The 23,858-nt window shown below is 46.8% G+C and overlaps 1 protein-coding gene and 1 long non-coding RNA gene across 2 annotated transcripts; both read left to right on the top strand.

Annotated features, from left to right (window-relative positions):
• Positions 1–340: 340 nt before the first annotated feature.
• LOC149995045 (uncharacterized) lies at positions 341–6,494 on the top strand. Its single transcript, XR_016507758.1, has 3 exons — positions 341–500; positions 1,079–1,127; positions 6,433–6,494. It is a non-coding gene; the product is annotated as an uncharacterized LOC149995045 (long non-coding RNA).
• A 1,381-nt stretch (positions 6,495–7,875) lies between these two features.
• Positions 7,876–17,083, top strand: LOC149995044 (uncharacterized). Its single transcript, XM_090259108.1, has 3 exons — positions 7,876–7,885; positions 8,893–9,042; positions 15,564–17,083. Exons 1-3 carry the CDS (start codon positions 7,876–7,878, stop codon positions 17,015–17,017), a joined length of 1,614 nt encoding a protein of 537 aa, XP_090115234.1. The 3' UTR covers positions 17,018–17,083.
• The last annotated feature ends 6,775 nt before the right edge of the window (positions 17,084–23,858 follow it).

Genomic DNA, 23,858 nt, shown 5'->3' with positions numbered 1-23,858 from the left:
TGATTATGCTGTTACAGTTGTCCCAATTTCTTTCTCCTTTGCTCCCCTCCGCCCTGTAATCATCCCCTTCCCTCCAGCAATCCCAACCCTAACCCCCCTTAGTTCATGTCCATGGGTCGTGCATCCAAGTTCTTTGGCTTCACCCTTTCCTATATTATTAAATAAGGGGGGAGGGGGAGGTCACGTGCTAGTGTCTGAGGCTTGAACTGAACCATCTTATGTATTTTTTCTCTTAAGTGGCAACCTAAAGTAAGCGCTGCCTTGTCTAGGATTCTGGGAAGCGTAGTCCAGGCGCGCGGATAGTCAGAGCCACTTCCGCTCTCGGAGGGGGGGTCTGTAGTCCTCCTTCCGGTCGGGAGTCCTAAGTTCGGGCGGGGTGCGGCGTGCAGTCCCGGGCTCGCTGGCAGGAGCGCGAGGCACGTGAGTCCTCAGGATCTTCTGGGGAGTGAGCGCGGAACTCCGGCGTCTGTCCCGAGCTCGCCTGGGCGTGGGCCCCGCAGGTGCGGCCTCGCTCTCGGGAAACAGAAACGGGGAGGGCAGGTTACGTTAGGTTCGCACGTGGAGTTGGGGGCGGGCAGGGGTCCCGATTCTAGGTCTGAGGGTCTGTAGTGCTCGGGTTCCCTGGGAACGCCGTGCTTGCCGGCTTCTAGTGTTACTCACGTTCTCTGTTGACCCTGTCTTGAGGGGAGTTAGTAATGTCACCAGACTGGTGGGCCGGGGTCTGCCTCCAGCTGGCTGGTAGTGTGTGGTTCTTTTTTGTGGGTATTTTATTTATTTTTATTTTTAGAGAGGGAGAGGGGAGGGAGAAAGAGGGAAAGAAACTTTGATGTCTGCCAGAGACACAGCGATGAGCGGGGGCAGGGGGGGTGGGGGGTGGACCTGGCCTGAAACCCAGGCTTGTGCCCTGACTAGGGATCGAACGCGCGACCTTTCGTTTGGTTTGCGGGGTGATGTCCAACCACTGGGCCACACTGACGGGGCCAGGCGGGGTCACTTTTTAAAGTTCACGCAGAGCAGCCCTGTGTGCCACGGCCTGTGTCTCATGCTTCTCTCTCCTTGGCCACGTCTGTCTTCCCAGGACTCTTGCGCTTGCTCAGAAGGAGCAGGAGAAAATGACAAAGCTCCAGGTGAGTTGAGTTTTGATTTTTATCTTTTTTAAAAATCGTGTATTGTATTATAGTTGTCCCAGTTTTTTTTCCCTGATTTTTATCTCTTAAAACCTCTTCTCAAAGATTGGATCTTTTTTCTCTTCCACGGGAAGGATGAAAAACAGGTGTTTCTTGTGCACCAGTTACGAGCTTTTGTATTGGTTCTACGTACTTTTGTTTTTGTCGTTTAAAAAAAATTTTTTTAAAGATTTTATTTATTTTTATTTTTAGAGAGAGGGAAAGGGAGGGAGAAAGAGAGGGAGAGAAACATCAGTGTTAGAGAGAGTTCCCAACTGGGAACCTGGCCCCCAACCCAGGCCTGTGCCCTGACAGGGAATCGAATCAGCGACCCTTAGGTTCACAGGCCAGCGCTGAATCCACTGAGCCACCCCAGCCAGGGTTTTTGTTTTTGTCTTTAGCTTTTGTTTTTAATTTTGGTCTCATTTTATCACCTTCATTTCACAAATACTGGTGCGGAAATCCCTAGGTATCAGAGCAGTTTTAAAGCCACGTTACTGCACGGCTAAGTCAGCTTTGTTCCCCGTGCTGTATTTTATATAATTACAACCACAGTGTATGTACGCTTTTCAGTCTTATTTTTTCACTTAATGTTATCACTTCAGTTTTTTTGTGATTCAGCACTCTTTTATGTACTTGTCTGTTGTGCAAGTTGCTTGCTGATTCCGAAGAAGTAACCCGGAAGACTGGCTGTGAAAGACATGGGTTTATTAGGACAGACATGCACACCCGGATGGCAGGCCAGTGATACTACGTCAGCCCCGGCTCTCCCAGCACAGGGCTACATAGAGTACAGACGGCAAAGCAAATGGCATGCGGGTTGCTTACGTGCAAACTGTGAGCGATCAAAGCGCTAGCTGTTTCCTCTGCAGTTCTTTATAGTCTGGGCTCACATCTGAAAACAGTTTCTTTTTTAATTAATTAACTTATTTCTTAATTTATTTTTTTAACTGTTTTACTACGGCTGTCCCAATTCCTCCCCCCACCCCCTATTGCTCTCCACTGCCCCGACCCACCCCCTCCCACAGTCACTGCACACCCTGCTGTCCACGTCCAGGGTCCTTTATACATGTTTCTTGATTAGACCCTTCCCTGTCTTTCCCCTCTTCTCCCCCTCTCCCTTTCCTCTGATCACTGTCAGTCTGTTCCTTGTTTCCATGCCTCTGGTTCTATTTTGCTTGTTTGTTAGTTAGTTTTGTTCATTAGGTTCCTGTTATAGGTGAGATCGTATGGTGTTTGTCTTTCTCTGCCTGGCTTATTTCAGTTAGCATAATAATCTCCAGTTCCATCCATGTTGTTGCAAATGGCAGGAGTTCCGTCTTTCTTTCTGCTGCATAGTGTTCCATTGTGTAAATGTACCACAGTTTGATGGACACTTAGGCTGTTCCCAGCACTTGGCTATTGTAAATAGCGCTGCTATGAACATAGGGGTGCATAGGTTCTTCTGAATTTGTGTTTCAGGATTCTTCGGCTATAATCCTAGCAGTGGAATTGCTAGATCAAAGACAGTTCCATTTTTAGTTTTTTGAGGAAATTTCATACTGTTTTCCATAGTGGCTGCACCAGTCTGCATTCCCACCAACAGCGCAGTAGGGTTCCCTTTTCTCCACATCCTTGCCAGCACTTGTTGTTTGTTGATTTATTAATTATGACCATCCTGATCAGTGTGAGGTGGTATCTCATTGTGGTTTTATTTGCATCTCTCTGATGGCTAGTGATGTTGAGCATTCTTTCATATGCCTATGGGCCCTCTGTATGTCCTTGTAGAAGTATCTGTTCAGGTCCTTTGCTCATTTTTCAATTGGATTGTCTGTCTTCTTGGTGTTGAGTCGTATGACTTTTTTATATATTTTGGAGACCAAACCCTTGTCTGAGGTATCATTGGCAAGTATGTTTTCCCATATGGTTGGTTTCCTTTTCATCTTGCTTATGTTTTCTTTTGCTGAGCAGAAACTTTTTAGTTTGATGTAGTCCCATTTGTTTATTCTTTCCTTTATTTCCTCATTTGCCCATTTTAAAAACGGGCTTCTACTTTTTATTGTTAACGAAGGAGTTCTTTACATATTCTAAGTTCAAGTCCTTTGTCAGTTATATGTACTGTAATTTTTTTCTTTCTGTGGTTTCTTGTTGTCATACTCATTTTAATGTAATTTACATATAATTGACATAAAATAAACCTCCAATTGGTTTTAACAAGTACACATACCCATGTGACCACTGCCATCATCCAGATGTAGACCATTTGCATCACCACAGAATTTCCTCTGTGCCCTTCTGCACATCCCTGGAAGGCAACAACTGACACTTTTTTAAAAAGATTTTATTTATTTTTCGAAAGAGGGGAGGAGGGAGAGAGAGAGAAACATTGATCGGTGGCCTCTCGCACACCTGAGTTCATATAAACAGAATTATACAGTATATACTCTTTTTGTGTCTGGCTTCGTTTGTTCATCATCATGGTTTTGAACACATATCAGTGTTAGGTCGCAGCTAGGAATGAGCAGCCAGGGGGAACACGAAGGCAGGGCCCTCACCATTACAGTCTAACAGAGAACTTCATACAGGAGGCTAGGAGCAACAGGAAGACCTGTCTCACCATTTGACTTGGCAGTCCTGAGCTCGGTTTGATAAAATTGCCGGGTGTCATAGGAGGAGGGGGAGTCCTTGAGTCTGTGCTGAGAAAAGAGGCTTCTGTAACAATTTTACTAAGATAGCCGCGTGTTCTGAACATCACAAGCGGGGATTACACAGAAGGGGGGGAGGCTTTGCTGAGAAGATGGGCCTCTGTAACAAGTTCCCTAAGACAAAGAACCTTTACTAACTGAGAAAGAAAGCCTTAGAAGCCTTACATTATTTCCAAGGAAAAGAAGGAGGGGAACCTAGAAGCCAGCTGACATATATAACCCCTGAACCCCCAATAGTTGTTTTACTTAGATTAGCCAAGTGCCCACTTGTAGCCTAGGCTCAAGTGTGGAGAACAAACTTGTAACTTCCTTTCCTCTATAGGTGGGGCATTTAGACTGGCCGGGTGCCTGCTTGCGGCCCCGTGCTTGTATGTGTTTCATAAATAAACTTGCTGTCGCAGTTCCACTATACATGTTGTCTCTTGCTTGAATTATTTGCTTGTGGGCAAGACAAGAACTGAGGTGGGGGAGGAAGGCCTCCTGACTGGTGTCTCTCTCCCGCTGGAACACCCACAGTTCTTTCTATCGCTGCGTAGTATCCCATTGTGCGGATTTACCGCAAGTGGTTACCCATTCACCTGTTTCTAGTTTTCGGCTATTGTAAACAGACTTCTTTGAGCACTTGTGTACGAGATGTTGGGATGAACACAGGTTTTCTTTTTTCTTTTTCTTAAACAACTAGGAGGAGAATCTCTGGGTCATATATGTAGATTTTAAAGGAATTGCCAAATCATTTTCTACTGGGGTTATATGTTTTACATTCTCATCAGCAATGTGTTAAGAGTTCTGGTTGATTACACATCCTTCCCAACATAAGATATTTCAGTCTTTTACATTTTAGCCATTCTAATGACAGTAGTATAGTGGTATATCGGTTTGACTTCCTTTCCTCCTTCCTTCCTTTCCTCCTTTCTTTATCAGTGCGATTTTCATTTGTATTTCCCTGATGCCGAAGGATTTTGAACATCTTCTCTTCTTTTTGACCATTTGTAGATATTCTTTTGGAATTGTTCAACTCTCTTGTTCAATTTTTAAATTAAGTTATATCCTTACTATTGAATTTAGTAGTTCTTTTTAGATTTTGAATACAAGTCCTTCTGACACATGAACATAATTTTCAAAATGTTCAAGTTTCAATGGACAATCACTTGGTATAGAAGAACCGGGAAAATCTCAATCTGTATGGAAGTCAATCAGCAGACAGAAACCATGAGATGACACATTAGTTATCTGATAAGGACTTTTTTAATGCTGTAAAGAAGACATAACATAAAATTTATCACTTTAATTATTTTAAGTGTGCCATTCACTGTCATTAAGTACATCACAATGTGTGACCTGTCATCACAATACAGCTCCAGAATTCTTCATCTTCCTAAATTGAAACTCTGTACCCGTTAAACAGTAACTCCTCTCCCACCTCTCCCTCATCTCTGACAACCACCATTTTTCGGTCTCTGTGCTTGCCTATTCTAGGCGCCTCATATAAGTGGAATTATATACACAGTCCATTTGTGGCTGGCTTATTTCACTTAGCATACATCTTCAAGTTTCCTCCATCTGACAAGGATTTATTTATTTTTATTTTTTAATCCTCCCCGGAGGCTATGTTTTTATTGAGTTTAGAGAAAGAAAGGGATGGAGGCAAGGAGGGAGGGGAAGAAAGAGGGAGAGAGAAAGGAACCCTGATCTGTTGCCTGTCGCCTCCTGTACGCACCCCAACGAGGGATTGAACCTGCCACCTTTTGGTATATGGGAGGACACTCCAACCAACTGAGCCACCCTGCCAGGGCGTCTGATAAGGATTTTAAAACAGCTATTATAAAAGTATTTCAGGCAAGCAATGACAGACATGTTGGAAACGAATTAAAAATAGAAAATCTTAGGAGAGAAATAGAAAATATAAAGTAGAACCAAATAGAAATTTTAGAACTGAAAAATATAGTCAATGAAATTTAAAAAACTAAATGAAGGGTTCAACAGCAGAATGAAGGGAGAGAGGAAAGAACTTGAAGATAGAATAATAGAAATTAATATGAATAGCCCTGGCTGGTGTGGCTCAGTGGGTTGAGTGCCAGCCAGCCTGTGAACCAAAGGGTCGCTGGTTTGATTCCCAGTCAGGGCACAAGCCTGGGTTGCAGGCCAGGTCCCCAGTTGGGGGCACCCAAGAGGCAACCACCATTGATGTTTTTCTCCCTCTCTCCCTCCCTTCCCCTCTCTAAAAATAAATTTAAAAAAAAATTATTATGACTAAAAGAGATAGACTGAAAAAAATGAACAGGGCCTCAGGGATTCATGGGACTATAATAAAATATCTAACATTCCTGTTAGAGGAATAGAGGAAGAAGAGAGCGGGGCTGAAGAAGTTTTTGAAGAGATATGGTAGAAAATTCCTTAACTTTAAAGAGACAGAAACCTACAGATTCGTGAAACTGAGTGAACTCCAGGGTAAAGCCAAAGAAATCACACCAAGACATGTTACAGTTAAACAAGGAAGAAAAAAACCTTGAAAGCAGTCAGAGAGAAATGACACTTTAGCTGCAAGGGAAAAACAGTTCTAATAACGTTTAATTTCTTACCAGAAAGAAGTGGTATACTATTTTCCAAGTGCTGAAAGAAAAGAATTTTCAACTCAGAATTCTCTATCGAGTAAGAATATCCTTTGGGAATAAAGGGAAAATCAAGACATTTTTAGATGGAGGGAACTACGTGTATTTGTCACTAGCAGACTCGTGCTAAAAGGATAGCTACAGGAAGGAAGCAAAAATCTTAGCGTTTCCTGATGTATTTTTAAAAGATTTTTGTTTATTTTTAGGGAGGGGGAAGGGAGGCAGAGAAGGAGAGAAACATCGATGTGGGGGAGATACATCAGTTGGTTGCATTTAAGACAGAAGTGGGGTCGGGGAATGGCACTTAAAGAGAAGTAAGGTTTCTACTTTTCGTTTGAAGTGGTAACATATCAACAAGAGTAGACTGTTAAGTTATGTGTACATAATACAGCAACCACTAAAATTATACAAAGAGATATACTCTTAAGACACTATAGATAAAATGCAATTTTAAAAATGTTCAAGTAACACAGGAAAATAGGGGAAAACAGAAATGAAAAAAAAATTAAAACAGCAGACTTAAGTCCTAACATATAAGTAATCCATTAAATATAAATGGCCTAAATATGCCAATTAAAATACAGGCATTGGAATTGTGGTTAAAAAGCTGTGACCTGATTTGCCCTGGCCGGCGTGGCTTGGTCGGTTGGAGGGTTGTCCTACACCCAAAGGTTGCGGGTTTCATTCGTGGTCAGGGCACAAAGCTAGGTTGTAGGTTCAATCCCTGGTCAGGGTGTGTACGGTAGGCAACCAATAGATGTTTTTCTCTCTCCCCCACCATTCCCCTCTCTCTGAAAGCCATGAAAAAAATGTCCTCGGATGAGGGTAAAAATAATATGACCCAATGATCTAAGAAATTCACTTTAAAATACAATGATATAGGCAGGTTAAAAATAAAAGGACAGGAAAAGGTGTATCATGCCAACATTAAAAGGAAGCAGAGGTGACTAAATTAATATAAGAACATAATCCTCCCCCTACCAATCATATTAAGAAAAGCTGACAGTCACCGAGGACCTCCTGTGTGCCAGGTGTGTGCGTTCTAGGACAGCGCTGTCCAGCAGAACCCCTGCAGAGGTGGAAATGTTCCATATCGCGCTGCCTTGCGTGGTAGCCACAGGCCACCTGCAGCTCTAGAGCGTTTGAAATGTGCTACTGCTGCTGGGGGAGAGGATTTTTAATTTAACCTAATTCTAAATGTATACTCACATAGCCACCTGTGACTACTGGCTACTGAATTGAGCAGTACAGTTTTAGGAACTTCATGTGTATTCCTTCATTTGTGTGGGTAAGAAGTTTCTGCCATGAGCACCATCACACAGATGAGGGAATGGATGAAGGGATTTTTTTGGTCTAAGATCATGCAGCTTGGGAAGGGAACATATAACTTTGGGATTTAAACGGAAGGATTCCGGCATGAAAATCTGTACACCGACACTTTGAATGCTGTCCTAAATAGTGTCACACGTAGGTGGCGTGTGCCTTCAGAGCACACAGGGCCGACGTCATAGCTCCTCAGGAAGGGTGACCTGTTGGTTTGTCAAGTTGTTACAAAGTGACAGGACCCAGCTCAGTGAATGTGTGAGTGAGAACAGAAGGCAAACGCTATTGTCTGTTAGACCCGCCCTGGCTGGCGCGGCTCAGTGGACTGAGCGCGGGCCTGTGAAAGGTCACCGGTTCTCTTCCCGGTCAGGGCACAGGCCTGGGTTGTGGGCCAGGTCCCAGCTGGGGGTGTTCGAGAGTCAACCAATCATTGTATCTCTTGCACGTCGATGTTTCTCTCCCTGTCTGTCTCCCTCCATTCCCCTTTCTAAAAAACAGATACGTAAAATCTTCTAAACAAACTAAAAAACAAAAAACTATCAGACCCTGTTGGGAATAAATTGATGTAACATTTCTGGAACAATTTGGTAATATTAATCAACTTGTAAAATGTAAATCCTCGTGATTCCAGAGTTACGGTTCCAGGGTGCTCACTGGAGGAATACCAGCAAATGACGCCAAGTGAAATTAACAGAATATTTGTTTTTTTACGATTTTACGTATTTAATTTTAGAGAGAGGGGGGAGGGAGGGAGACAGAGAGGGAGAGGAACATCAATGTGTGATTGCCTCTCACACGTCCCCAACTGGGGACCTGGCCCACTACTCAGGCCTGTGCCCTGACTGGGAATCAAATCAGTGACCCTTCGGTTCGCAGGTCAGCACTCAAGCCACTGAGCCACACCAGCCAGGGCAGCAGGGATTATTTTTTAATTGCACATATTTTGATGGGACTGTGGGAAATTAGTGTATGAAATTGACATGCTGGGTTGAGAAGAGGAGGAAGCAACATAAGGGAGACTCAGGCTCTCAGAATCCAGAACATTTTACCCATCTGCTCTGCCCACTCAGCGCTGCCCTTCTCCCAGCAGAGGCCAACTGTGAGACTGAGGTTGCCTGTCTTTGGTGTCACAGGAGGCGGTGACGTTCAAGGACGTGGCTGTGGTCTTCACCGTGGAGGAGCTGGGGCTGCTGGACCCGTCCCAGAGGAAGCTGTACCGAGAGGTGACCCTGGAGAACCTCAGGAACCTGGTCTCTGTGGGTGAGGACAGGCCGCCTGTCTAACTGAATGTCAGCTCCCAGGAGTATTTATTTTATTTTTTTTAATTATATTTTATTGATTATGCTATTACAGTTGTCCCAGTTTTTCTCTTTGTCCCCCTCCACCCCCACTCCCTCAGGCAATCCAGACACCATTGTTCATGTCCACGGGTCATGGCATATAAGTTCTTTGACGACTACATTTTCTATATTGTACTGTACATCCCCGTGGCTATTCTGTGACTACCTATTTGTACTTCTTAATCCCCTCGCCTCTTCACCCATCCCCCTCAAAGCCCCCTCCCATCCGGCAACCATCAAAATGCTCTCCGTGTCCATGATTCCATCTCTGTTCTTGTTTACTTAGTTTGTTTTTAGATTCAGTTGTTGATACATATGTGTTGCCATTTTGTTCATAATTTGGTCTTTTTTTTTTTCCTTCAATAAGTCCCTTTAACATTTCATATAATAATGGCTTGGACATGATAAACTCCTTTAGTTTTTTCCTTTATCTGCCCTTCTATTCTAAGTGATTAGCTTTGCTGGATAGAGTAATCGTGGTTGTAGGTCCTTGCTTTCCATCACCTTGAATACTTCTTGCCAGTCCCTTCTTGCCTGAAAAGTTTCTTTTGAGAAATCAGCTGACGGTCTTATGGGAACTCCCCTGTAGGTAACTCTGCTTTTCTCTTGCTGCTTTTAAGGTTCTCTTGATCTTTAACATTTGGCATTTTAATTATGACATGTCTTGGAGTGGGCCTCTTTGCATCCATCTTGTTTGGGGCTGTGAAATTCCTGGACTTTGGTGTCTGTTTCCTTCACGAAATTAGGGAAGTTTTCTTCCATTATTTTTCAAATAGATTTCCAATTTCTTGCTCTTTCTCTTCTCCCGTTGGCAGCCCTATGCTTTGACTGTTGGACCACTTGAAGTTGTCCCAGAGGCTGCTTACACTGTCTTGTTGTTTTGGATTCCTTTCTCCTGTTGTTCTGATTGGTTGTTTTTTGCTTCCTTATGTTCCAAATCATTGATCTGATTCTTGGCTTCATGCATTTTACTGTTGTTTCCCTGTAAATTGTTCTTTATTTCAATTAGTGTCTCCTTTATTTCCAACTAGATCTTTTTTATGCTGCTGAGGTCCTCACTAAGTTCCTTGAGCATCTTTATTACCAGTGTTTTGAACTCTTCATCTGACAGATTGCTTGTCTTCATTTTGTTTAGTTCTTTTTCTGGAATTTTGATTTGTTCTTTCATTTGGGCCACATTTCTTTGTCTCCTCTTTTTGGCAGCCTCCCTGTGTTCGTTTCTATGTATTAGGTAGAGCTGCTATGATGTCCTTTCTTGGTAGTGTGGCCTAATGTAGTAGGTTCCTGTAGGGTCCAGTGACACAGTCCCCTATCACCCAAGCTGGGTACTCAAGGTGTGCCCTCCATGTAGGCTGAGTACACCTTCCTCCTGTAGTTTAGCCTTGGTTGCTGTTGGCAGGTCAATGGAAGGGATTTCCCCAGGCCAGTCAGCTGCAAGAACTGGCTGTGACCTCTGAGCACCAACCTCTGTCCTCCATGGAGGATTAGCTTTACAGAGGCAGGGTGGCGGTGCTCGATGTGGTCTGTAGCTGTACAATGGGTGCAATGGCCCTGGGGTTCTCTGGGTGGTAGAGGCCAAGGTCAGCCCCCACCTGTGTTTTGCCCGGGCCGCCTGCCTGAGCTGTACAGCAATCTGAGGTGGCTGCTACTTGTGCTGGGCTTGGAGATTCCCAGGCTAAACTAAGCTCTGAATCTAGACTGGCTGCTGCTAGTACCATCCCTGGGACCACTTAGCAGGAGGTGCGTGGCCTGGGGGCTCACTGAGGCCAGTAATTACTTGTTTGAAAGAATTTAAACAGTTGTGAAGCAGGAGCCAAGACCAGCCATTTATATAGAAAAGCTACTTTTAACAGCTGTAAGTTGGATGGGACGGAGCCTCAGGGGATCCCCACAGCAGGACACACAGTGTCAGTCAGGTTGATGGACATGGCACCCACCTGCTGGCTCCATGTCTCCGCCCACCTTTCTCTGTGGGAGAAAGCTGTCCCCCAGCTCTCGCCTTGATGCCAGGCACTTCAGTTCCTCCCTGTATGCCACTGGTGCCTTTCAGGCTGCTACCCGGGTGCTGGAGCTCAGAGGGAGTGGGTCTGAGTAAGTCCATGTGTTGGTTCTTTATGGGGAACTGTGTGGGACTCCAGATGTTTCTTCTACTGACTCAATCCCTGCTGGTTTTTGCAGCCAGAAATTGTGGGGACTTACATTCCTGACACTGGAACCCTGGGCTGGGGGGCCTGGCGTGGGGCTGTGACCCCTCGCTCCCAAGACAGCCCTCCAGAATTTTTATCCACCACGTGTGGGTGAGGGACCAGCCCTTCCTGCGTCTCCGCCCCTCCTACCCGTCTAGGAGGATGTGGTTTCTTTAATTCCGTAGTTGTCAGACTCCCATTCAACTTGATTTCTGCCAGTTCCGCGTGATGGTGGTTCTGTGATTTAGTTGTGATTTTGATGTGGTTGTGCGAGGTGACGAGCCGGGTTTACCTGTGTCGCCATCTTGAGCAGAAGTTCCAGGGCTGTTTTGATTTCAAATGTTTTTAAGACTTTGGGACTCCCAAGATGTGTCCCCGAATCCGGAGAGCTACATTTTCTAATTCCTGTGGAATATCTTGTCTATACCGTTGCTGTTTTTTGCAAATTGCAGTTGCAACATCTTGGTGGGGGTTAAAATCAGTTGATAAGTTACATCTTTATTGTGCTGAACAAGAGGAAGTTCTTTGTTGGAACTGCAGTGCAACCAGAATTGTGAGTAAATCAGGGAAGGGTGCTAATCAGTCACCTGGTGCATTTACAACAACAGGCCACGGTCGGAATTTGGAAAAGTACTCCTTAGAGCTCGTGAGGATTAGTCATGGAATTCAGATTTTTGCCTTTGATGTATCCACCATTTATTTTTCACAGAATATCAATCCTTCAGATTGGATAGGATATGACCTTGGGGAGAGAGGAGCAGCTTAGGGTGACAGAGACAGGAAGCCAGGGAGGCGGGTGCTTAGGTGGGAACCAGGCAGCCGCGTCCCCCGAGCCACAGCCCAGTGCTGTCCTTCCCCTGCCCCCAGGCCTCCAGCGTCCATTCCTCCGCTCACGTACATACGACTGCTCCTCGCTGCCTCCTGCTTCTGCTTCGCCTGCCTGGAGTCTCTTCTCCAACAGCAGACAGGTCGGGGCCCTTTTCTGCTCACCCTCCTGTGACATCCCGTGCGTCATACAGGCCGGCATCCTCCCCGTGGCCTTCGGGGTCCCACTGGGCCTGGTGCCCACGCCCCCTCCGGCTGGCTCTCCTTCCCTTAGCCTTGCAGCCGCGCGGGGCCACGTGCTGTGTTTCAGGCCCGCTGACCTGCCTCTGCCTCGCGGCCTCTCTTGCTCTTCCCCTGCTGCCCCGGGCGACTTCTCGGCTCCTGCCTCACCCGCATCGGCTCCGATGTCGCCTCCTCACAGACGCCTGCTCTGACGGCTCTGCTTAAAAGCCCCAGTCTCCTGCTCTGCCTTCTTTTGTGACTCATCATTAATTGCCAGCTGATATTTTAATGGGTTGTATTTTGTTGACTTGTTTATGGCCTCTCCCCATCGGCGTGTAACGCCGGGAGAGCAAGCGTTGTGTGTTTTCTTTATTGCTGCATACCTGGGGCCTCTAATAGACTTAACACACAGGATACGTTCATTAAACACTTGTTTGATGAATGAGCAAATTAATCAGTTAATTAATGGCTGGGAGAATTGGTAGGTGGTCCCATTTGAACGGTAGGGACAAGGCTTCCTCACAGCTTGTCCTAACCTGTCATCTCTGCATTGCCTTTGTGGCTCTGCCCCATCCATTCAGCCGGCGACATCCCCCCGCTGCCTGCTCCCTCCTCCCTTCCTTCCCCTCACTCCCCTTTTCTTCACTCCCTTCTTCCATCCATTTTACTTTGTCTGTCCCTCAGGGAAACCCAGCCTCAAGTACAGGCATCATAGTCATCCCCACTGGGTCTAAGCACCAGAAGTTAAAAACTAAATCCGGCAAACAAAAACCCCAGGAAAATCCAGCTGCTAACCTCACAGATGAGACCCTGCCCGTTGTGAATGTGGGGGAAGGTTTTCTCAGTCCTTCTGTCGTTTCTGTTCTGTGTCTGTGCTGCATGAAGGTTTTGTGCGATCGGAAAGCCTGGGCGCCGGCTCCATGGGACGCGCTGCCTTGCTTTTGTACAGACGTGCCTTGGGAATGACCGTCCCAGTCACAACGGGTGTCTGTTTTTTTCTTACCAGGTAGCTTTCCAAGTGCTTTTCTTTTTTTTTCTTTTTTCTTTTTTTTTTGTCCTCACCCGAGGACAATTATTCATTGCTTTTAGAGAGAGAGGAAAGGACAGAGACAAACATCGATAAGAGAGAAGCATCGATCGCTTGCCTCCCATACGCACCCGGGTCGGGATTCGACGATTGAACCCTCAACCTAGGTATGTGCTCTGACTGGGAATCAAGCCCGCAACCTTTTAGTTACGGGACGTCACTCCAGCCGAGCCACCCGGCCACGGCACTATTTTTTTCTTTCTTTTTTTATAAATTTTTTTTTAAGGAAGGAAATTCTTTTTTTGTTGTTGTTATTTATTAATTGGTTGATTTGAGAAAGAGATAGGTAGACATTGATTTGTTGTTCCACTTATGTATGCATTCATTGGTTGATTCTTATATGTGCCTTTTCCGAGGATTGAACCCGCAACCTTGGCGTATGGGGACGACACTCTAGCCTACTGAGCTACCTGGCCAGGGCTGCTTCGTCTTCTTGAATAAATTGTTTAGTTTTCAACTTTAAGCCAGCTTTTTATTGAAATATATACAGAAAACTAGTACATCTTTATGAATTTTAAGGGAGTGAAATGACTTTTTATTTAAATTCTTTTTCTTGAGGTAACATTTACACATGTACATCTTCAGCACACGATTTGATGAACTTTGACCGATGGGTGTACCTCTGTAACTTGCCCTCCTCAGAAAGCTGAACAAACCTTACAGCTTATTCTACCTGCAACTCCCTTAACAGTTCTCCTGGCATCATCAGACTAGCCCCAGATTTTGCATTTTGTCTGTCCATCTAGTTGCCCTTCTCTATCTATAATGAACGTCCTTGTGGCCTCATTACACTGCACAGATGCACAGACTTCCCCCTTAAGGGTTTGTATAAACAAACGCTCACGAGCATGGTGCTTGTGGATCTCGCCATCCTCCCTGCTCCTGGGGACGGCTCTCAAACCAGTGTGACTGAAGAATTGGTTCAGAGCATTGTTACACTTCTGATGATTGTCTACCCTAATTATAATTTTTATGGTACTTGTAGTGCCTATTTGTACCCGTATAACACACCACTCAGACTCAGCAGCTTACGATAGCAAGCATTTATTTGTACTGCTGTAAGAATCTGGAGGCACCTTAGCTAGGTGATCATGGATCAGGATCTTATAACGTTGCTGTTGAGGAGTCCACAAGAGCTGCAGGCCTTGGAAGGCTTCGTGGGACTGAAGTGTCAGCCTCCCAGATGGACTTGAACACATGGGTGTTGGCAGAAGGCCTCAGTTCCTTGCCAGTGGGCCTCTCCTGTGGGCTGCCTCGGTGTCCTCAAAACATGGCCGCTGGTTTCTTCTAGCCGATTACCCCCGAGAGCGTGGAAGGCAGAAACCAGTGTCTTTCATGACCTAACCTTAGAAGTGATGTAACTCTACTTCTGCCATATGTATTTTTTAAAATCCTCGTCCATGGATATGTTTATTGATTTTAGGCAGAGAGAGAGAAACATCGACCCGTTGCCTCCAGTATGCACCCCGACTGCGGTTTGAACCCACAGCCCTTTGGTGTATGGGATGACGCTGCAACCAACTAAACCATCCAGCCGGGGCACTTCTGCTGTTTTCTGTTGGCTTCACAGACCAGTCTTGATATATTGGGGGGTGGCATTTGGTAGCATATGGACATCAGCAGGCAGGATCTTTGGGGGCCATCCTGTATGCTGGTTACTGTGACATCTTTTCATACGTACAAATGCATATCTGTTGTACAAAACCAGGAAGGTGATATTAGCTATTCATATTTTATCAGAAAATTCAGCCAAATTAAGTGGCAGCAGTGACAGGATATTTAACTCCCAGATGTGTCAGTTATGGGTATGAGTTTTCCAGTTTTTTTCCACATACAGTGTTCACCAGTTCGCTGAGAATGTCACCTGCTCTGTAGCCGTGTCTTTCTCGTTTTGACCTCATACATCAGTCTTGGTGTAGTTCCAGAAGAGCCTCCTTAACACTTAGTGGACAGGAGCCTGCTCACCACCTCTTTGTGTCCATAGGCGTGAAAAAGCTGACGATAAAGCCAAGCTGGTTGAATAAGGTCTCCCAGTGTGGTTGACCTGTGAGGTATTTTTCATCTCTGAACAGATATTCACCAGTCCTCACTTTCATCTCTAAATTCTCTTTATATTAACAGGACACTGGAATCGAAATGAGATCGCGACTCTTCAGGAAGTCGGATTAAGGGACCTTTTACATGAAGACCTTGTGTGCTGGCAAATATGGGAGCAGCTTCTAAGTAAATTAACCAGAAATCCAGACTTGATCATAAATCTGCAAGTCAGGGAGTCGGATTTGCCAAAACAAGGTGATTCCTCCTGTCAGTTGTGGGCAGGAGAATCTACTCAGGTTTCTGAAGACAAGAAATATGTAATAAAGCTTCAAGGGGAAGTTCCAAGTGCCAACAGTATAAAAAACCACGAGTTTCCAGTTAAGACCACCTGGGATTTCCGGAAGAAGACGTATTGGAGAGGGTCACAGAATGATCAGAGTCGGTGTCAGCAGGCTGCCGGCGGCTGTAAGCTGTGCAGGTGTGAGCGCTGCGTTAGAAGGGCCTCTCGTCGCCACGGCGGCGATCAGGAAGGGCAGAAGGGGGAGGCGTCTTACAGCCACAAGAACTGCGGAAAAGACTTCACGAAGGCATCATTCCAGCACCGTGGAGTCCACTCGGGAGAGCCCACCTCTGCTGCAAATGGAAAAGGCTACAGCCCTAGCCCCAGTCTTGAACTTCGTCAGCAGTTGCATCCGGGAGCGGAACCTCCTCTCTGTAGTGAGCCTGGGGAGGGTGTCAGTTACAGCTCGGAGCTTTGCACTCATCCGAGCGTTCACACAGAAGAGAAACGCAGTCGGAATGGTGAGTGTGGTGAGGACTTAAGTCAGAGCTCACATCGGCAAATTCGTCCGAGAGTCAGCAAAGGAAAGAACCCCTACAAATGTGCTGTGTGCGGGAAGGGTTTCAGGTGGAGTTCACATCTTCACGCTCATCAGCAGATTCACACTGGAGAGAAGCCCTACAAATGTTCCGTGTGTGGGAAGGGCTTCAACCGGAGTTCTCATCTTCCTGTCCACGAGCGAGTCCACACGGGAGAGAAGCCCTACAAATGTGCTGTGTGTGGGAAGGGCTTCAGTCAGACCTCAGGTCTTCAAGCTCATCAGCCAGTCCACACGGGAGAGAAACCCTACAAATGTGCTGTGTGTGGGAAGAGCTTCGGTCGAAATTCACACCTTCAAGTTCATCGGCGAGTCCACACCGGAGAGAAGCCCTACAAATGTGCTGTGTGTGGGAAGCGCTTCAGTCAGACCTCGAGTCTTCAAGCTCATCATCCAGTCCACACCGGAGAGAAACCCTACACGTGTGCTGTGTGTGGGAAGAGCTTCAGTCGGGGTTCATATGTTCACGATCATCAGCGAGTCCACACTGGAGAGAAACCCTACAAATGTGCTATGTGTGGGAAGCACTTTAGTCAGAATTCACACCTTCAAGCTCATCAGCGAGTTCACACGGGAGAGAAGCCCTACAAATGTTCCGTGTGTGGGAAGACCTTCACTCAGACCTCAGGTCTGCAAGCTCATCAGAAGATCCACATATAGAGAAACCCTATACATGTGGCGAGTGTGGTAAGAGCTTCAGTCAGGCCTCAAGTCTTCAAGCCGATCAGAGAGTCCGTACTAGATAGAAACCCTACAAATGTCTGGTTGTGGTAGGGCTTTAGGAAGAGTTTATATCTGCAGGTTCCTCAGAGAGGACATAATGTTATTAAATCCATTACACCCGGTGAGTGTGATAAACGTGTTCTTCAGAGCTTAGACTTCTAACTTCCATCAGAAAATCTACACAGCCAAGATTATCTATAAAATGGGGTGTTAAGAATTCAGACATGAGCTGAGTTTTTTACAGTCATCTGAATTCCATTGGAAAAACCTCCTCATTGCATGGATGTGGCCAGCATTGCGGCCACCTTCACAATGTGACAGTTCTTAAGAGAATTCATGACAGCGAGACCCTGTAAGAGTGGCGCTGTAAGTTTGTCAGAACCTTCACGTTCACTGAAATCTACACAGGAGAGCGGCCTGAAAAATAAAGACCAGGACCTTAGCAAACGTATAGTGACCGACTTGACGAAGTCCATGTGCACGAGGATATAAGCTCCGCAGAGGCAGGCAGTTGATTCACTGCTGGATGGCTGTGACCGCAAACCAGAGCCTAACAAATAAGAGGTGTCTGGAAATGTCTTAACTTGATGGAGAGGAAAACTTACAAAAAATAGGGTAACTCTTTGAAAATTCTAATTAGCTCAACCCCAATTAGCCATCATAAGTTGTACTAGCAAAAGGATTTTTATAAGAAACCTTAAAAATTCAAGGAAATGCTTGCTTACTATAAATACATAAAGTTATGGCAGTGTGCGACTTGAGTGTAAGATTTTTGCAGCCGGCGCTTGACCTCTTCTCGGCCTCGGCCCTCAGGCAGTCATGGGCTCGGATTTCCATGCTGTCGCTCCAGACCTCCTTGCGCAGGGTCTCCTTGGTTGTGTAATAGCGGAAGTTTCACCGTCTTCTTTTGTGACAGGAACAGACAATAAAAAAAGGGAAACTTGATTTTAATTCATTAAAGCTTCATGAGAAAGGGGTGTGTGGAACATTTTATTAATTTTTACCACTCTTACCCACAGATTGAATCTTTATGGGTGCTTCATTCAGGTGGCTGGCGATCTGCACCCTAACAGACCCTGTCTTAAAATTCCTTTCAAGCCACCCCTTTTCTAGAAGGAGGAAAAGTGTAGGTAAGGGATTTGGAATTCAGGAAAGAGGTTAATCAGGTAAAAGCTGCAGTCCGGCAGTTTCCCTAACGCCCTTTCATCTGCTGACCAGTTATTTTCTCTCTGGGTCCTGTGTCCTGGCGATTTTCGTTATCTGTGTCCTGGCAGGAGGATGTCTCTCCCCGGAACACAGCGGCTCAGATACCATCCTGACTGCTCTTCTGGAGACAAAGATGGAATTGGTTGGGGTCTCCTGGAGTCAGGATGGGTCATACCTTCAGTTTCTGAAATAATAGCTTTTTACATGCATTAGCTACTGCTTATTAGCTATTACCTAAAACTAAAATTTTCCCACTCTTGAATCACCCCCCCTCATCAATTTTAGTCATGTATCAGCATTTTGGAGATTCTTTTAACAAATTTTTTTCACAGTAAAATTAGACTTTAAAAAGAAAGTTGAGGTTTTTAAACAAGCAAAATGTAATAATTTAAAGCACTGATACAAGTAACACACTAACACACAAACAATATTTTATTTTTTAATAGATATTTTAGAGAGAGGAAGGAAGGGAGAAAGAGAGGGAGAGAAACATTGATCAGTCGCCCCCCCCCCCCATGCACCCCAACAGGGGACCAAACCCGCAACCTGCGCGTGTGCCCTGACAGAATCAAACCCATGACCCTTCGCTCTGAGGACAGTGCCCAAGCAACCGAGCCGCACCTGTCAGGCCAAGGGAAAGGGACTTTTAAAAATGTGACTTTGTATTTCGTTGCTTTTGCACCTAGATGTATGATATACATTGATATGTTTATATGCTTACAAGTTCACAAACGCTGCCGGATCCCCCAGCCCGGGAAAGCTGCGACCGGGAGCAGGCCCACAGCTCCCCAGCTTCCTCCTCCTGGTGCACAAAGTAAATTTAAACTAAATTTTGGGAACAGAATAAGCCTGTAACTGATGATTTTTGCTGAGTCTGGGGAAAAAGGGAGGCAGAATGGAAAGAGGCCATCTCCAAATGGAGATACACTTTTGGAGTTTTCAGAAGCAGTTTTTGGTTGTTAATGAGCTCTTGGCAAAACAGGTGCCTGACCCTGAGCTATCTGTGTGCGTGGTGTGTTTTTCCTTAAATTTTTAAAAAATTACAGTTGACATGCAAAATTACATTAATCTCAGGTGTACAACATAGTGATTAGACATGTATGTACCTTACAAAGTGGTCCCCTCACAAGTCCAATACCCAGCTGGCACCATACATAGTTTATTACAATATTATTGACTATTTTCTATGCTGTACTTTACATCAGGTGACTTTTTTTTTTCCTTAAGATTTATTTTTAGAGGGGAAGGGAGGGAGAAAGGAAGAGAAACATCAATGTGTGGTTGCCTCTCACATGCCCCCAACTGGGGACCTGGCCCGTAACCCAGGCATGCGCCCTGACTGGGAATTGAACCTGAACCAGCGACCCTTTGGTTCGCAGGCTGGCCCTCAATCCACTGAGCCACACGAGCCTGGGCCTGGTGACTCTTTTGTAACTGCCATTGGGGTGCGTAGTTTTCAGAGGGCTTCCCCTGGACTGGGAACACAGCTGTCTGGCAGGTTGCGACCGGCGTTTTGGGAACTCTGACATCACCGACTAGTTGCCCGGACCCATCTTTAAGTTGACCCCAGACCCTGCCTGCCTGAGCCGCTTCAGCCCCGGCTCACAGTGTGCGGAACTGACATGAGTTGGAATTGCTCCAGTTAAGAAACCAGTTCAGACTAGGTGATGCGGCTTTAGGACACCCCCACTGGGGGACACTAAACTTACAAAATGTCGTGGACACTCCCACTTCTGGGTGCATATCCAAAGGAAATGAAAACAGGTTATGGAAGAGACGTCTACACCCTCCTGTTCACTGCAGCACTAGTGACGGGCCAAGATGGGGAAACGACCTCAGGGCCCAGCGACAGCCGAAGGGAGAAAGAAGTTCATGTCTACAACGGGATACTGTTCGGCCATGAGAAAAGGAAACTGCCGTCTGCAACAACATGGATGGACCTGGAGGGCACTGGGCTAAGTGAGATAAGACACAAATACCTTACGATATCTTCATGTGGAATTTTTTTAAAAGCCATAAGAGCAAAGAGTAAAATGGTGGTTACCAGGAAGTGTGGGGCTGGGGGAGAGGTTTAAGGGCACTAACTTGCCACTCGTAGGCAAATAAGTCCTGGAGGCCCCGTGCCTGGTGTAGTGATTATAGACGACAAAACTCGTACAGACGTTCAGTTTGCTTAGATCTCAATCGTTGCAACAGGACAGGAGCGTCTGTGATGAGAGAGCGATGCTAGCTAGGTCTGTAATGGCAGTCGTACTGCAGCATAAATTATCAAATCAATATGCTGTACGCCTTAAACTCAAATGTATGTCAGAGCTAAAAAAAATCAGGGATGCTGCTGGGATACAGGTCCCCTGAAAACACCCCAGAAAAGGGCTTATTGTCTGACGGACCGTCTGAAACAGCTGGTTGACACTATGTAAATAGACACTGGGTGCATTTCTAACTTGGGAGCGCTGTCTCTCAAAACATACCTGGGCTTCAATAAGGAGAAGATGTGCATTAGGGAGAATGCTCCCATTTCGGAATCTGCAGGTGTCTCCAATTTAAACAGAAAAGCGCTTTCTTCCATAAGACAGGACAAGAAGGCGAGCAGGGAATGTGTGGGAGGGAGGGCGGGGGCAGCAGGTGGCCAAGTGGGGCTGCACCAGGAAGTGTCTGACATCTGCGAAGACTTCCCAGACACGCCCTCGAGATGCCTGAGAACAGTAGGTAAGGTCAGAGGCGCCCAGAAAATGAAGCTGCTGCAGTCCAAGTCCCCTGACCTGGGAACCTCCGTTGTCACCTAGCGCACACCTCCCCCGTCCACTTGGGGGTTCGTTCACGCCTCCATTTATAGTGCAGTCTGCTCTTCAGAGGTCTGAGGGACTGGCCACAGGAAGCCAAGTAAGAATTCATCACTTCACACAACGCAGGAGGTTAATTCATAAAATATCCCTGGGGGTGATTGAAGGCTTGTCGGAGGAAACACCTGAGTAGGGTTTTGAAGGACACATGTAAGTTCTCTAGGAAAAGAAAGGGCTGGCCCTGGCTTGTGTGTCTCAGTGGATTGAGCACCGGCCTGTGAAGTGAAAGGTCGCCGGTTCAATTCCCAGTCACGGCACGTGTCTGGGTTGCGGGCCTAGTCCGCGGTTGGGGGCGTGGGAGGCAACCAACTGATGTTTCTCTCCCCCTTCCCCTCTCTCTAAATATAAGTAAAATCTGAAAAATACTAAAGGGAAAGGGCCTCACAGGACTCAGAAAAGCCAAGTCTCTGAGGTCGGGAGTAGCAAGGGACCTGCTGGACGTCACGGCCAAAACTGAGTCAGGTGCGTGAGACCCGCATGTGCTCGGTGAGGGTTTTTCCCGCTGAGCACCTGGCGTCGTCAGAGCTCCGTGGACGTCCCAGGTGTCACCGAGCAGAGGCCGTGCGATGAGCCTGGAGCCAGAAAGAGGAACCCAGGGTGGTGAGAGTCGCCTTCCCCAAGCAGGGAGCTAAGACTAACAGGCAACGCGCCTCACAGCCTTACCGTGTGCCCAGCGCTGCGTGTGCGCTGCGTCTGTCTTGCCCGTTACTCTTCACAGCAGCCCTGGGAGGAGGTTAAATTATCTTCCGTTTATAACGATGAGGCCGGGAGGCAGAAAGCGCGCATCAGCGTCAGAGCCTCCAGCGTGGGGCTCCAGGAACCACATGAGCGTTTTTACCCGGCAAAGCAGATCACCTGGCGGCGGCCACTTCCAACCTCGGTTCAGTCTGTCCCTGGCTCCCTGGGGTCGGCTGAGCAGTGCCCACCCCCCCACCCCCGGAACGAGGTCCAGGTAGGTCCTCTTCCCCGAACCTGTGAATACCTTCCCTTCTATTGCGAAAGGGTCTTCACAGACGGAATTAAGCTAAAGGTGTTCAGATGGGCAGAATAGTCTGGAGTATCCAGGTGCGCCCAGTGGAAGTACTGCGGCCTTGTAAGAGGAGGGCGCCGGGGCAGGGAAGATACGACGCACCTGCTGTTAAAGGCGGAGGACCGGCCACGAGATTCCCCCGCGGAAGCTCGGAACTAGCCCCGCGACACCGGGGTGTTCTGGCGGTGAGTCTCACTTCGGGTTTCTGGCCTCCAGAATGGTAAGAGAACTAATTTGTGTTGCTTTAAGCTTAGTTTGTACTAGTTTTTTACAGTCACCCTAGGAAGCGGATCCACTGCTGGCCTGTCCTCTCACTGATCCCACTGGAGACCCCCAGCATCTGCTCTTGTCCCCAGAGCAGCCGGGTGACAAGGTGGAGCGCACAGGCTGGGCGTCGGAGCGTACCACCCCTCGGCCTCCGCCTCCGTTCGGTGGGAGCAGCGGGCATCATAGTCCCCCTGGTTTACGGAGACCTTCTCCAACGCGCCAGGCCCTGAGCCCGGCCTCACGGAGACACGCTCACAACGCTGCTGCAGCACCTGAGGGCTGGGTTTGCCATCGCTAAAGTAGTGTTCAGTGGAACAGGGGCTCAGCGTTTTTGCTGAACAGGACAAATGAAGAAAAGGCCAGAAGTTTCATTAGTTCTTGAACACAGGCAAAGGGGGATGGACTTTGGAGCCTCTCCCAGCTTTAGAAAGAAAAGTCACCAGCAATTATTCCTTTTCATAAAACAAATATGAATGTCAAAAAAATATTACCAGGTGGCTCAGTGGATTGAGCATCAGCCTGCAAACCAAAGGGTCACCGGTTCGATTCCCAGTCAGGGCACATGCCTGGGTTGTGGGCCAGGTCCTTGGTTGGGGCATGCAAGAGGCAACCACACACTGATGTTTCTCTCCCTCTCTTTCTCCCTCTCTTCCCCTCTCTAAAAGAAAATAAATAAAATCTAAAAAAAATTTAAAAATTACCAGGGTTGTCCTGCCCAGTATGGCTCAGTTGGTTGAAACTTCACCCCACAACCAAAATGTTTCAGGTTCAGTCCCCGGTCCGGGTCCCAGCCCAGGCATGGACAGGAGGCAACCAATTAATGTTTCTCCCACTTCCTCTCTCTCTAGAAGCAATGAAGAAAATGTCCACGGGTAAGGATAAAAAGAAAGTTCCTAGGCAACCAATAAGGACAGCTACCACTCAGAATTTCACACTTTTCAAAGATTTAAGTCTCTGATGTTGCATGTCTCACAAGCGCACTTGCAAAGATGGCTGTATGAAGCAGAATAGCCTTGGCTTCCGGGCAGCTGCCAGGAAACGGGGACCCCTCCCCGCCCCCCCCCACAGCAGAGCTGTGACAGCTTTTCTTCTACTTGCACGTTTACTCCACCCAACTACCCTATGAGGCAGGCACTATTGTAATCCTCAACTTGTAGTTGAGAGAATTATATTCGTCGGCAGCCGTCCGTCTCGAGAGACGATGGTGTAGCTTCTTAAGAGTCTATCTGCACCGCCGAGAATGGCTGTGCAGTCCGACTCGGGAGTGACACGGTATCTGTCTCCTCCCGTGTTGAATCGACATCTTGCGATGACGCTGGAGTGTCCTCTCCAGTGAAGCTGAAGCTACAGAGCCTGGGCAGGGTGATATGGAGGGTCTGCTGTTGCCCATGCAGCAGACCCCCCCTCTCTTCGCAGCTGAAGGATCCAAGGG

This window comes from Furipterus horrens, unplaced genomic scaffold (assembly GCF_987537825.1).
Source record: "Furipterus horrens unplaced genomic scaffold, mFurHor1.1.pri manual_scaffold_13, whole genome shotgun sequence".
Lineage (NCBI taxonomy): Eukaryota > Metazoa > Chordata > Mammalia > Chiroptera > Furipteridae > Furipterus > Furipterus horrens.
This window is presented reverse-complemented; position numbering and strand designations above follow the sequence as displayed.